The sequence below is a fragment of the Eptatretus burgeri genome, chromosome 16, assembly GCF_056783735.1.
Source record: "Eptatretus burgeri isolate ZD-2024b chromosome 16, Ebu_testis_v1, whole genome shotgun sequence".
Classification (NCBI taxonomy): domain Eukaryota; kingdom Metazoa; phylum Chordata; class Myxini; order Myxiniformes; family Myxinidae; genus Eptatretus; species Eptatretus burgeri.
Genome location: NC_140976.1, coordinates 45,619,868 through 45,636,163, shown reverse-complemented (window position 1 = coordinate 45,636,163; position 16,296 = coordinate 45,619,868). Strand labels below are relative to the sequence as shown.

The following is a 16,296-nucleotide window of genomic DNA, read 5'->3' as shown; positions in this document are numbered from 1 at the left end:
GGAACTGCCTGTGTGGTTGTTTCTGGCACGCGGTTTGAAAGTTTTTTTTTCCACGTACGGCCACGCACGTCTGGGCGCGCACGTACTAGTATATATAATTCCAGCAGTGTGTGTGTGTGTGTGTGTGTGTGTGTGTGTGTGTGTGTGTGTGTGTGTGTGTGTGTGTGTGTGTGTGTGTGTGTGTGTGTGTGTGTGTGTGTGTGTGTGTGTGTGTGTGTGTGTGTGTGTGTGTGTGTGTGTGTGTGTGTGTGTGTGTGACCACTGTTTCTCGCCAACCACTGGTCTGATCTAATTGAAACTTGCCAGCTATATTGCTGGGGCCCTGTGGATGTGCCTTTTCAAGGTTTGATATTAATGTCTGTGTCTTAATATTAATATTAATGTCTGTGTGTTTGATGGGGGGGGGGGGGAGAGAGGGGGCATCACAATTCAAGAGAGGGGGAGAGAGGAGGTGCGAGAGAGGGGGCGAGAGAGGGGGCGAGAGGGGGGAGAGAGGGGAGGAGCGTTATATCGATTATCTATATTGCTGGGGCCCTGTGGATGTGCCTTTTCAAGGTTTGATATTAATCGGACAAGTGCTTCCCACGTTATGGCCATTTATTTATCAACCAATGAAAGGACACGTTGCTGCGTAGGCCGCTGCGCGGCCGGCCGACAATGACATTACGATGGGGATCGGTGCCTGAGTTACCGTGGCGTAGGAGTTGCAATGATCAATGGCAGCGAATATCATGGCAAGCAAAGACAGGTAGGTAAACTTGATTTTAATTTTAATTAACTCTGTGTGTGTTAGTATCACAGCAGTTGTTACTTCAATGCAAGTGATAATTCGTGGAATGCATGTGAACATTCCGTATGGGCATGCACCACTTCCGGATAGTGATGATTTCACGTATTCTAATAATTTCTCGATTTCTTATGCACATTTATAGATAAACACAATGCCCCAATTCAGTCGTCGTTGACGAGAGCGAAGGAACGGCCTGTGTGGTTGTTTCTGGCTGGCAGTTTGAAAGTTTTTTTTGTTGTTTTTTTTTTTGGGGGGGGGGTTGCACGTACGGGCACGCACGTACGGGCACGCGAGAGCGAAGGAACAGCCTGTGTGGTTGTTGTTTCTGGCTCGCGGTTTCAAAGTATTCTTTTTTTTGCACGTACGGGCACGTACTAGTGTATAAATACATATACATCTATATATATATATATATATATATATATATATATATATATATATATATATATATATATATATATATATAGATACATACATAGATACATACATAGATACATACATAGATACATACATAGATACTATCTATATCTATCGACATAGATAGATACATACATGTTTAGATGCAGATGTAGACACACACATATATATATATATATATATATATATATATATATATATATATATATATATATATATATATATATGTATATATATATATATATATATATATATATATATATATATATATATATATATATGTACATATATTTTTTATGTTGAAGGGTACAGGCATGGAATGAATAGTCTTCATCGAGGCCAAGCCTTCAATTCGATAAAATAACTGCATGAATATAAAAGTAAGGAAAGAGAGAATTGTCTAAAAGTTTTTGAGAAAGTAAAAAAAATCTGCTTTTTGAATAGGGTATGGTCGTCAGTGTTTGGGAAGACGTGAGAAGGTAAAGAATTCCAGAGTTTGGTAGTGGAGGGGAAGAAACAAACATCATTATAGCCGACCCTTGAGTTGCCAATGGCCACCCAATAATCATGTGATGTCGAGACTTGTCGAGTATTCCTTGGTCTCGCTAATGGTGGAGGTACACTCGCAGCAAGTTCTTGTGATCAGAAACCGAAGTTATATCTGTGGAAAAGAGAAAGAGAGCCGACTTTGCGGCATAATTTGAGCGGGTCGAGTTTTGAGGTCACATTGGTAGAGTTGACGAGTTGAATAACTTTGGATTCAATTCTGTCCAGTAATTATGTGGAGCTGGAACCTCCCCAGATGTGAGAGCAGTACTCTTTGGAAGGACAGATGAATCCTTTTTATAGTTGGAGCAACTGTTCAGAGGAGAAGAATCTTTGACATCTGTATAGGACTCCTAATTTCTTCGAGGCAGACTTAGCTCTTTGAGTAATGTGTGGATTTCAGGATAAATTTGATGTTGGAGTGATACCTAGTAGGTTTATTGTATCACATGGTGTAATTGGAGAGCTGAGAGGAGTTTTATAGAGAGGGAGATGGGAAGAAATTGAGTTTTTGAAACATTAAACTCAACTTGATTACATATTCCTCACTGGGAGATCTTGTCCAAATCCGAATTTAAAGAGGTGGCTGTGATGAAACGAGATGTAGATCGAGTGAGGGAAGATGGGGCATATGGGAAAGATATGGAGGAATGTAATCATCAGCATACGAGTCATCAGCATACGAGCGCATTTGGTTATTTGTGGAAGAAAGGTCATTGAAAAAAAGAAGGAAGAGTGTTTGAGACAGAACGGAACCCTGAGGTACACCACTGTTGATGTTGAACCATCGACAATTACGGAAATAGAGCGGTCAGAGAGAAAGCTTGATATGAGAGGGCAGAGTGAAGGAGGAAAGTCGAAAGAGGGAAGCTTGGATATCAGACCCCGATGCCAAACTCTGTCAAAGGCTTTTGAGATATCAAGGCCTACAACAAAGGATTCCCCAAAGTCTCTCAAAGAAGAGGCCCAGACATTGGTAATTTAAGAAAGGATACCATCTGTAGATCTTGCCTTGCGAAAGACATATTGGTGGTCAGATTGTAGACTGTATGTGACATTCAAGATGTTTGAGGAAATGGGAATTGAGAAGACATTCAAAGACTTTGGAAATAGTATAAGTGAGAGCAATAGGACGGTAGTTAGAAGGGTTTGAATGATCACCCTTCTTAAAATAGGCTATACTGAGGCATGTTTCTAGGAAAGAGGAAAGTTTGGGTTTTTAAACAAAATGAAATAAACGAGCAAGCACGGGTGCAAGTTCTGAAGCACATTCCTTGAAGACATGGGGAGGAATGCCATATTGCCGATAGTCCAGAGAGAGGAGTATTTTTTTGACTGCATGAAAAGAGATTATAGGGAGGGACAGAGGATTGGTGAGGGGAGCATCAGAGAGAGATGGAATGTTAGAGTCATCCAGTGTGGAGTTAGAGGAAAAAAGAGAACCTAAAAGAGTTGCTTCATCAGTTGGACAGACAGCGATAGTATCATCGTAATGGAAAAGTGAAGGAAAGGTAGAGCGACAGAAGTTGTTGGAAATACTTTTAGCTAAGGACCAGAAAGATCTATTAGTGGAATAAGAAGAGAGGTTGTCACATTTATTTGAATAACGGAATGCTTCGCTTCACGAATAACATGTTTACAATGATTTCTGGCTTTATATCTATATATTACCAAAACTCTCATCTTGTATGTATGTATGTATGTATGTATGTATATATGTATGTTCCCGAAATACAGCCAAAATGGAACACGATAGCGCAAAAATTTTAGGGCCACCTTACTCACCATTTGCCTGCGGTGTGCAGTATCAAGTTTCGTTCAAATCGGGCAACGAAAAAATTATTAAAAAACCAATTTCCGATTCAGTCAAGTACTCTTCGGGAGTATTTGATCAATTCAAACAACCTCAGCTGTATAGTTCGCTGGAGTTATCTTTTTTTTTTCTTGAAATGATTTTTTTCATCAACCACTGTCACAACAGGAACCCAACGGGTTCACGGGTCGTATAGTATCATATAAAGCTGAATGTGAGTCAGAGGAAGAAGAGTTTTTCCATGTCTGATATGTGGCATCCCTTGCACAAATGGCCGCAGAGTAGGAATTATTGAACCAAGAATTGGTCGGAGAGGTAGACTTGAAATAAGGGGAGAGAAGCCTCCTTTCCTGCAACAATAACCTCAGCTATATGTCCAGCAGAGATAGAGGCATCGCCCGACTCCCAAGGAGAGGCAGTAGTCTTTCCAGGGAAAATCAGAAAAGACGTTTCTTGAACCAGTCCAGTCCGCATTATTGAAATGCCAATAGTGTTGTTTCATCGGAGCACTCGGATGAGAAGAAGTGGTGGAAAGTAAAGTGTTGTTCATAAGATTGTGGTCAGAAGAACCAATTGGAGGTGAAATAGTGTAGTTGTAATGCAATGGATTGGAAGTGAAGAATAAATCCAAAGTATTGATAGCGTGGTCATGATGATGTGGGATATGGGAAGGGTGGGTGATACATTTTCCATTCTTAATGATTTGGAACAAATTAAGAGCTTCAACTCTCCTAAAATCCGTGTGGGAAGATTCCAGTCACTCCCTGTGGTGTACATTTAAGTCTCCGAGATAGAGAAATTCTGCTTGAGGGTGTTCGGATGTCATGACCTCATGGCAAGAATTAAGATAATCAAAGAAAGCTATAAGGTTTGTGTAATTGGGAGATCAGTAAGTGAAACAGAGAAAGATAGTGATGGTCGGGAGACAAATCTTAAGCCAGATGACATCAGAGTTTGGAGATTCGAGGTCACAAGGCATACAGCAGGCGTGTTGATGTTGGAGTAGACACAGACTCCTCCTTTGAAGCGGAATCGTGAGGGAAGGCTGTCGTTCGAAATGTTATAAGAATTTACAAGAACGTCGCGTGATAATTGCGTCTCTGAGAGAAGCAAGATATTAGGAGAGTTGCTTGCGAGATGATGTTCAACAGAGAAAAGATTCGAAGAAAGACCACGGATGTTGGTGAAATCAATTGAAAAAGAGTCACGCTGGTTCAAAAGGCAAGGGTCTTGGGAGGGGGCGCTACGACTTTTGCTTGAGCCCCCCCCCCCTCTCGTTGGCAGCAGAGACAGGCAGATCACCGGAGATTCTTCGCACCCGATAATGCCAGGAACTAGGGACCATAAATTTTTACGACTTTATCATATTTATATTTCATTGGAGGCTGTCTGAGGGAAATAAGAGGAAAGAGAAATAAAAGAGAGAATGTAAAGTGAGGATGGAAAATGAGTGAGTAAGACAAATGTATGATGAAAAGTGTATGATTGTTTGCAAGAAAGAGATATTAGAGCTAGCCTGGTAGTTATAGTTTGAGTGAGACAGAAAATAAGACCATTAAACCTGACACGGAGAGCGTGCGATGGTTCCGGGCGCCATTTCAACGCTCCTAAGTCAGAACGGAAGTGCCACCCTGAGCGGTTGCTGTCTACAACCAACCACCTAAAAAAACCGGTCTAATCGTCCTCTGAATCACTTGCACAAGGCTGAAACGATTTTCCTCCACAATTCTCCCGAAAGCATTTCCATCACTAATTTTGGCTCCAGTGGTTTCTTCAAAATCCCAATGATCAGTTTCAACATACTGAGAATCATCAGTGTTGCTGATGATGGTGGAATCAATATCGGAATCCGAGCTCGACATGCACCGTTTCTCCATGTAAGCCACCGTTTGGATCAAGGCGAGTTCATCGTGTGACGTCACTGGCAAAATCGAAAACCGATGCTCGAGGGAATTTTTGTTTTTCGACATTTTTTGATTGGCCAAAAAAAAAAAATCAAAAATTTTCCCCTTCAAATTGCACCATGATTTATGATTCTCAATGGTTTTCAAATACAATACTTGCATAGACTTTAAATAGAGGGAGTGTTAAACAAAGTTGTCATTGATTGATTTAGTATTATGTAATGGCGCTGGTAACACCCCCCCTCCCACTAGAAGCACTCCTTAGCATTTATACATACACCCACCCCCACCGCCCCCCATGCGTTACATACTTTTTGAATGGCCCTAAATAAGTGGGTCTAAATTAATGTTTTCAAGCAAATAATGGATTTCATTTCATGCTTGACATTAAAGGCTCTTAGCGACTGAAAACTGAAGTTCAGGATCAAACTGTAGTCTAATAATTGTATCGTTTCATGTTCCCGGGGTATGTATATATATATATATATATATATATATATATATATATATATATATATATATATATATATATATATATATATATATATATATATATATATATATATATATATAGTTTATTTGAGGAGAGTTAACTCTTTTTAAAATATGTAATTAAACAATACTTCGAAAAACTTTTTATGTGTTTGGTGAAGGGGGATGGGGGTGGAGCGAGATGACTTTTGAGGACTTGTGGTTGGCGAGGTTGATTCCAATCAAGCAATAGCTATCACAAGCACATAGCAAGATAATATTAAATTCACATGACACTTAACTCTTCTTTGTTTAACTGTTCTCTCTCCGCTGCCTCTCCTTTACCCCTTTCTCTCCCCCTCACTCCAGGGAGGAGGGGAGGACAAAGAGTTGAGGTTCTGAGTGGGGGGAGCAAAGATGGGATAGAGTATGTCGGTTGGTGGGGGGGGCTCAGGAGAGGGTTTGAAGGCTTGGAGTGGGGAGGTGATTGAAGCCTTCAGGTTGTGGCGAGGTTGACACTTGGGGTTTCGGAGGCGGAGTTGATGACTTGGGGTTTGTGAGGGGATGGGGGAATTGAGGACTTGAAGTCATATTTTACATCGCGTGGATGTTCGTGGGTACCTGGTGGTACCCACTATATCATTATATATCGAAACATTTCAGTGAAAACATCAACCAAGTCAATAAAACAAGTACAATGTTCCAAAAAAGTCCAAGATTCATTGTTGTGTGTTTAGTTTCACCATGAAAGCAAATCATTTCTCACCTTTACACCAAAAATGTATATTTAACAGTAAAAGACACTCCCAGGAATGGTTATTTGCCTGTGTATAAAAATAAGAAAGCTGAAGCGAGTACATTCATTATCGTACTTAGACACAGATTATTCCCAGGATGGGGTCCGTCGGTAACGTTTCAGGTGCTAGCGTTCAAGTTGTGAAGCTGCCTGCCTGTACGGTCAGCAACCATCGAGTGAATGCCACTATGTGGGAAAACTGCAACTCGCACGGAACTTACATAATGGATTCAACAAATGGAAGTGGGTGGAAATTCCTAAAAAAAAACGCACGAAATAGCAAAGATTTGCAGCTCGATGTGATATTGTGGAGGAGAACATGCATTTTTAATAGCACAAGTATGAAAGCCCCCTAAAATGTGCAACAAAGATTCCCAAATCCAACAGGTGCTGAAAAATGCCAACCACAGGTAAAATCGCACATCAGCCAAACTGAACACCAACAGAACAAACAAGAGTTTTGTTAATGTCGGTGATTGATTTTGAATACATTAGTCCCATAGACAAGCCTCACACATCGTACATCACGTCCAAAGCAGAGCAGAAATCCCCAGTAAGCACAGGAGAAATGATGGAGTTTATGCTGAAACATTATCCATGCTACCATGAGACAAATGATGTCCAGACATGCTATTAGGGACTACTTCTGCTTTGGTCATGTAGATTATTTATTATCGAGTAATACCCCATAATTAATTTGGGAGTCTTGGATGCAGTTTGTGGTGAAAGTAATGGATGCATGTGAGCATGAAAGCTCATGTTTAATTCCCACTTCCTTCATGTTTCCTCGCGAAGCCAGCCACAGACATCCTCTGCCTTTCCAAGTCATTCTGTGAAACATCAAAGCTACTCACAGTCTACCAGCACTTGTCTGTCGCTCAATGGAGTATTGCTCTCCCCTATGCGCCAGCATCCCAGCATCTGACATCATCTCTCTCCTCGATTCTGTGGGATCGAAAATCTCAACATCAATGGACTCTCCTGCGATGAGGCTGCAGCACAAGGTCTATTGTTCTCACATGACTGGCAGGTCAGTAGTCTCGCTGTTTTACCCCCTCTCATCTGATTTAGTTCCGCCTGCTCTCAGCCCTCCGGACCCTCTGCAAGAATTCCGAGATACATGCGTTCTACCAGTAACCCCAATACTTGCAAAAAGGTTCAACTTTCAAAATCCAGGCTAATTGTACACCTCCACGATTCCGTTCCTCTTTCTTCTTGTTTTTGTAACTGCCTTCCTGAGGATGCTTCAAATGTGTGGTGCACCACCATCTCATGTCATCCCCATATTTTCTGCCTTCCGACACGGGACTTTCAAAATGACGGATGAATGCTAATGAGACCTTTCACCAGTGCGCTGTGTGTGCGTTTTAACAAATACAAATCTGGTATTACTCCACAGGCTGAAGTGTTGTTTCATATCAGGAAAGGTGCAAGATGACTACAATTCCGATCAAGCATAACACACATCTGTTTGCAAATGATTTCCAGAATCCTTCCCAAAATGTTTCAGCTAGTTTGGTGTGTGCCTTCCAGGATCACTTTTTCTGGTCGTCGACGGTCCTGGGGCCATCTTATAGACCTGGTCCTTAAAGATCCTCCATCAGAAGAAGTTGCATGGATTATGGTAAGGGCTAGTCAGTGGCCAGGGGAGGCCTTTGTCAAAGTGTGCAATGAAACGGTTTGAGATGACTGCCGATGAGTTGGGAATGCCATTAGTCCAAAAAATATTATGTGTGGTGTGTGGATGTGCCCTATCCTGTTTAAACCAATGTTGATGTTGCAATCCCACAAAGGACAATGCCTGTAACGTTTCAGAGCAGCCATTCCCATTGACATAACCATAAAAAGCAGGGCCTTATCACTCTGTTTGGAGATGGCTCACCAGACGGACACCTGGAGATGAAGTGATGCTTTGCAGATCTCATGCCAGTTTTCAAGCACCCAAAAATGTCACATTCTGTTTGTTGACATCGCCAGTCAAATGGACGTTCCCATCTTCAGAAGACCATACCACATCAGGAATGGAAGAACCAGCTTCCATTAACTGCACTCTCACGAAAGGCTTGACTCTTTTCCTTACCAACAACAGTTACTCACTTTCTCACATTAATTTTGTGTGGGAACATGTTGATGTCCTAACTTACAATCCTCCAGGTTTTTGTTTTTGACACACCTATTCCCCTTGATGGGGACACAATCATTTCTTTTGGAGACTGTCAATCACCCTATGAAGAATATCCTGCATGCTTTCAATGCGCACAATTGGCTGACAAGGATGCTTGGTGAGTTCAAACAAATTCCCTGTGCTCCGAAATTGCTGAACAAATGAACAAACTGATAAATGGCCTTATCGTTTGGGCCCACGGGGGTATTGAACTCCCTCTTGAACTTCCTCTGTACTGTCCCTACCGGCTATGTTTGGACTTGTGCTGCACAGTCAGCCAATCCAGCTGGACAAAAACTGAACAGGAAACAAAACACTTGAGTTTCCCCTGTATAGTGACACCGTTTTATTCCTCCGCAGTTGAAGGCTGGAGGCATTATATTTTCGGGTCATCCGTCCAGCTGTCCATCTGTGCATCTGTCATCCATCCGTTGTCGTTTTTTGTTACCATGATAACTTGTTGACCACTGCCAAACCAACCTTTGCTCAAATATGGACTGTCATGCAAAAATGAACTTTTTTTTGTACACCATGTAGAGGCTCATGTAAGAGCTAATAGACATAAACATATAACAAGGCAGGAGACAAGAGGGGCAGGAGAGGGCAGCAGAAAATAGTGGGAAACAAAGACAATAGGATATCTGTGGAAGGGAGAGGGATGGGGTGGGGTACACAGGGTAAACAAGATGGTGCTTCAGGGACTTTCAGGAAGGAAAACAGGGAATTTGAAGGAGGTGGGTATGGGGTGGATTAATGGGGGTAGAAAAGATCATAGTTTTGGATGGGGGAAAATAAGAGATGGTGATGAACAGCTGTTTTGAAGACCTGGAGGGAGGAGTGGGATTGAACAGAGTGTGGGAGTTTGTTCCATAGATGGGGAAAAAGAGGAATGAAAGAGTGAAGGTGAGCAGTGATTCTTGATTTTGGCAGTTTCACCAGAAGCGGGTTTTTGGCGGACCTTGAGCGCCCTGCGGAAATATAGGAGGGACATATCACAGACAGAGCAGGGGGGAAGGCTGGAGAGGAGATGGTAGAAAACAGAAAGACCACTGACCTACCTCCGGTGAGAGAGTGAGAGACCAAAGACTCAGCTTTATCATGGGAGATACCAATGATGCTAAAAGCCTCATTTCCACAGCATGAAGCCGAGCTCGGTGTGAGGCAGGAGCATCACCCCAGAGGGGAGAGCTGTACTCCATCAGACTGTGGATGAAAGCTTCGTAAGTGGTTAGAAGGTCAGGTGTGCCAAGGAAAGAATTTGCACGACAGAGGATGCCCAGTTGGTGACTGGCTTTGGAGGCCAGCTTTGAAATGTGGCTTTCCCAGGAAAGATCATGGCAGATTGTGAGACCCAAAAGCTTGAATTAAAGGACTTCTTCAAGGGGATTGTTGTGAAAGTAGATGTGGGTGGGGGGGGGGGGATTGGGTGGGTTCCAGACGGTCCTTTCGGAGAGACATGGTGAGGGTGTGAGATTTGTCAGGATCGAAAGATATATTCCAAGTGTTTGACCAGCTTGTGATTTTATCCACAAAAAACTGATGAGATTCTGTGTTTGAAAAGTCAAAGGTCTCAGGTCATGTGTCCTTTAATTGAAAAATCTTTTTACCACGATAACTTGTGAACCACTGGAGAGATTTCAACTAAGCTTGGCACAAGTATAGACTCATACGAAGACCTACTAATTACACTTTGGATTCAAAAGATCGAAGGGCAATGGCCATGTGCCCTTTAATTGAAAATCCTTTGTTACCACAATAATTTGTGAACCACTGAATGGATTTCAACCAAACTTGGTACAAGTGTGGACCATAATAGAAAGAACTGATTCAATTTTGAGTTCAACAGGTCAAAGGTTATGTGAGTTTTGAAAATCATTTTGCAGACCATAATTCGAGATTGAAGCATCTGATGTTGTCTCTCTTTCACTTGTCTCTCTTTTTCTCTCTCGTGCTCTTTCATGTGACCTTTAATTTTGATCAAGTGTAAGAGTGAGTTGATGTCTCACACAGGCAGATGCATATCCATCGACGTGTTTGCATCAATTTATATCTTCTCGTTTATGTGTGTGTCTTGAATTGTTTGTGAGTAATAAAGGTGAAAATCATGACATTTGATCTGGAATATTTGCAGATGAAAACAGAACGTATGGTGGCACAGGCAAGATGGGCTCGATGACGGTTTCACATCACTTCAGGTCTTTGAATCTCTTTGTGTTAGTAAGGAAGGAAGTGGTTGTATCGGCAATGTGAAACCATTTCAAATTCTCTGACCTTGAAGATTTGTAACATGTTTTTACATCGAACAAATCTCATATCCTGTAGATATTTGTTGATGACACAGTCAATCACATTGATGGAAAATGAGTTTTTCATCATTATATCTGGTGGGCATGAGGCTTGCTTTTTGTACCTTCTTGCTGCACTGTTATTGTACTAAAGATTGTCACTCCAAATTTTTTATGAGATTGAAGAAAAAAGTCCAACTGATGTTTGCACTCTAAAAACATCATTGTGTTGAGTGTAGATACAGCAGAGAAGAAAGCATTGTAGAAGGTGTAAGATGCCTGAAGATTCTCTTTTGCATTAACTTCCCTGAACATCCATACTTCCCCCCACCCCAACCTGCAACAAGATAAGTGAAACAGGATAGAGTTTGAAGTAAAACCTATGTCTGGCCTTTGTTGCATAGATGAAGAAAGCTTAAACATGTGACCCATCATGTATCTGCCATATCTGTACCTTGCACTCCCACCCACTGCAGGAAGTGCAAACTACACAGGAAACTCAAAGGAAGGAATATGGCCAGAATACTGAGACACAATGGCCTACTAGTTTCAAAAGATGCTGCGGATTCTTCCACATCCACAACATAAATGCATATGGGACAGCTGGCCGCATGTCTATATTTGAAGGGATGTGTCAGCAACGCCCCTCCTTGTCAGTGAAAGGGCAACGTGGTTGAGTTCAATGCTGTTGGGAATCGAACCCAGACGAGACAGCCAAATTGCAGGTATGCTATTTACTGAACTCTCTTGCCGATCAGGCATATACATTTGGAAAGGCTTGGTTTGAACAAAAGATAACACTTTTCACAATGCATGCTACAGGTATAAGCTTATAGATGAATCTCACTATCATGGCAAATAGCTAGTGAATGAATGTAAACCGTTCACAATATTTAAATCGAACGTTTTGAATGACTCATTGTGAACGGAGGGAATTGTTTAGAAGACTTTGCAAGATACTATTTGTCAAAAAAAATCAGGTACAAATCCACGAGGCTCAGAACATACATGGAAGTAAACACAGAGAACATACCCACTGCCTTTTTGCTTTGCTCTGATGAGGTGCAAAGACAAAGCCCTAAAAGCATGCCACTTGTGGAACCTTCGACGTATTTAGATACTGTATCAGTCTAAGTGGACAGCAGCAGAACGGATCAACACATGGGCACGCAGGGCTCATGCCCCGGGCCCCAGGGAAAATATATTTGCTGTTATAAATTTTTTTTATACCAGATCCATCACTATAATATTATGCTTCTAGTTATGAGTTACCGGTGTTTCAATGCTGGTTTCGGCGTTTCAATGCTGGTTTTGTCGCAGTGTCCTGCGCTCAAGCGCTGCGTGACCGTTGAGTCTCGTTGGAGGTGTGAAACCGGACAACACTTAATAATACAATGATTATACAAACAAGAATGACATAACTGTGGTCACAATCTGTGACCAAATCAGGAAATGGGCTGATCGGGAAACGGCCATTTAAAGCACTCTTAAAAGATGACTAGCGCAATTGGGAAACATACATTTAATGCACCTTTAAAAGATTAACTCGACACCTCTCATCCATGTCAACCTCTGCCGGTAATATCAGAATGAGCCAATTCATCACACGATCACAGATTATTTAACCCCCAACATAGGGCCCTTAAAAATTATGTAACACTTTTTTTCTTTTCTTTTTTTCTTCAGTAATTTACATAAATTAATAGACAAAACAATCTCAAGACTATAGGCAAAAGAAGAAAAAAAAAACATTTTATAAACTCGTGTTCTGAATTGCAAATGACTTGCAACGTCATCGGTCAGATGGCAGTTTCTATAAGAATTAACAGGCAGTTTTTAAAAAAATGGATCAGCGGTACTTAAGTGGGAGCTCAAAAAGAAAGGCGAAGTCGGAAGAGAAGGCTAAAGGAGTTTTTTGTTTAAAAAAGATACTAACTATAAACCAATACTCCAAAGAGAAAGAAACCAGAAACGGCAAACGATGGCGACACAGTTTCGGGTTTAGCAGACATGGCTATTTGGAGACTTTGGAGCCGATTGCTCGATTTGATCTCTGTCTTGCAGATCACATTGCGAAATTTGGACACAAGGGTAAATGCAGTGCTTCTTGTATGCCATTGACTACTTGTAAAAACAATCATTGATTTGATGGGGCAGAAAAAATAACAGCTTTATAACTTCAACAAGCCAAATTTATTAACTCAGTGTTAACATTGAATGGAGTCTATGTATAAATGCAATTTGATGCATTAGTGTTTTTTGGGGGATGTTGAGGGCCAAAATGTTTTTTTTTTTTGCCCAGGGCCCCCCCAAAAAATCTTAATCCGCATCTGAGCAGGACTCACATTGAATTACTGTGATTGTTCATCAAATTACAAACACATCTCATAGCAATTTTAATCTACAATTGTGAACAATTTATGCTCCGACAATAATAATACTGATGGTAAGATCGAAGCTCAGAATGCTGCAATAAGCTAAGAGAGCATGTGCAGTTTCCAGCACTTCAGCAACTTCACAAATCAAATTTCAATTCCAAAAAAAATGTATGCAGCAGAGGCTCAAGGCATTTGGCACGGGAGAAAAGTGCACATCAGAGGTTAGGTGGACGATAAATTCAAGGACACTTCAAAGCACCAAACGAGTAAGGACAAAGATGACGGAAGGCCTCGCCATAAATCTTAATGCAGTATGAAAGCACCTCAACCCTTCTCTTGATAAGTCTCACTGTGTTGCGATGAACCGGACGCTGTGACACACCTTTCAAACTGGATGTGCTTTGTGTTGACATGCGTTGTCACAATGGGGGAGCTCAAGCGATTGAATAGCTGTTCCTCGGTCGGTCGCATCGCCTGCAGTAGCAGCTCCGAGGCTGGCAACGTGAGGGCCAGTGACTCAACGTACACGACACGTCTGTCATGGTCCACTTCCAGTACGAGTGCACCATTATCTGACAACCGAAGTGGAGAAAGTCTTATGGTGTACAAGGAACAATCCATATGCAGTAATAACCATATCTCATTTGTGAGTTTGCCATTTAGTGAAGTTTATAAAAGACTTGAGGCCTTCACCAAAACATCTAAATTACTTCAATACCCCCCCAATAATGTGTCAGCTCGAGAGCTGACGCAATGCGATAACTTGAAAGCAGTGAGCAGATAGTTAACTATGAAGTCTCCTTGGTTCTGTGATTTAGTAGTTTAGTAGGATTTGTCCTTTCTGTCAAGTCAGTTAGATCTGGAACACTTTTTGGAAAAAAAAACTGAATAATGGATAAGCAAAAGGTGATTGAGTTAGTTATCAAGTATTCCTTTGTTGGTTTATAAAGTATGCATGGATGTCAGCAAATGCTCTGAATTTCATAGAAACATGAGAGGAAATCGAGGTTATAGTTTAAAGGGTGAACTATTAACCTCTTGATGAATAATCTAACTGCCAAGCAAACGAGGTGGATACATTGCTTGTGATCATGTTCTGCTTCAGGATGTGCTTTCATGATAAACAAAGGAAGTGTTGAGAAAGACTCAATATTTATTGGTGATATACAAACTAAAGTGATACTAATTACCTCTGCCACTGAAGGTAGACGGAGGATTTGTTTTCACACCTGTGTTTATCTGTCTGTCTATGAGCAGGATATCTCAAAGTTGTGGATGGATTCGGACGAAACTTGGTGGACAGGTCAATTGCTTGACAAAGACGGATTTATTAAATTTTGCTGACGATCTGGATCTGGATCCAGATACTCTAATATTTAAGTGATTCTTCACCATTGAGAGATGGGGCCAAAAATGATATATAGCACGATATTTCAAAAAGTTGTGGATGAGTTATGATCAAACTCGGTGGATGAGTTGGTTTGGTGACAAGAATAAGCCGATTAGATTTTGTTTGAGGTCCAGATATATATTCGGCCTATCAGTGGGATACAGAATGTAAAATGTTCAGCCTGGCGGAGGCATTCGCTCTACCGAGGGTCATTCTAGTTTAAACAGTTATTGTACCAGCATCAGATTGTTATATTATGGTAACTATTTGCCTCCTTCCTTTTGTCATATTTTTTGGGTTGGAGTATGTGGGGAAGCACTGTATTTATTTAAATGTTAAAAAAAAACAAAGCAGTCTTTTAGTGCTCGTTCTGTTCCCCCAGGGTATATAACAGTAAACTACAAAGGGCGTTGAATGCAGACGAGACGAGGCAAGACAGGTAGATTGCCCTCTTGGTGAAGGTCGTGAATGAACCATGCAGTTTGGCCACATGGTCATTCCTCCAAATTAGCTCAGGTTCTTGAATCTTATAATGCAAGTCTTTAATACTGCTGTTTTCAGGAAGATTTTAACCTGAAACTTTGGCCACTGTACGTGCAAAGCCTTTTTGAATGAACCTGTTCCCAAAATGCAACAGCTGCAACTAACGACACAAATCCCACCATTAAAAAGTGAGTGCATCTTGTCGTGAGGAATACGATATGAGAACAAGCCATGTATACAGGTAAGTACTAACATTTCGACTTTGAATCACTTAATAACTCGGAGAAAGATAAACAGCATGAGTGTATATTGTTGTTCCAGCAAATGTTTACAGTACTGGCAAAGGGATCAATAGGACTTCTTTAAGTTGTATGAAATTTCCAGTCTATATATTTTCATGCACAGTTGAATTATTTGGAACAGATACTGTATATGCAACATTGTTTTGACAAAGGGCCAAATCGGTTGGAAGGCCGGTACCCTAGTTTTTTCACATTTAAATCTAAAACGGCACTCGGTAGAGCACATACCAACACCAGGCGAAACAGTTTGTGTTTTGTACCCCACTGAAAGGCCAATTCTGCCTCCAGACCTCAAACAATATCTCACCAATATGTCCTTGACACACACCCAACCTGTCCACCAAGTTTTATCCGAATCCATGCATAACTTTTTGAGATAGTCTGCTCACAGACAGAGAGACAGACAAATAAGGGTGAAAACACAACCTCTGTCCACCTTCAGTTGCAGAGGTACCTAAGAAATCACACCCCTGCATGTGACAGTTTATATATATGGATATGCATACATATACTGTACATATAAACGTATGAAGAAAATGTATATGTATTCCATTCCA

The 16,296-nt window shown here is 41.2% G+C and overlaps 1 protein-coding gene across 4 annotated transcripts in view; it reads right to left on the bottom strand.

The window, feature by feature from the left end:
* The window catches only part of ANKRD13B (ankyrin repeat domain 13B), a 279,821-nt gene that overhangs the window by 85,395 nt on the left and 178,130 nt on the right, over positions 1-16,296 (bottom strand). For all 4 annotated transcript variants that reach the window (XM_085860510.1, XM_085860511.1, XM_085860513.1 and 1 more), the window contains one exon: positions 13,947-14,136. In XM_085860510.1, coding sequence (XP_085716636.1) covers positions 13,947-14,136 — 190 coding nt within the window. The remainder of the gene's footprint in view (positions 1-13,946; positions 14,137-16,296) is intronic.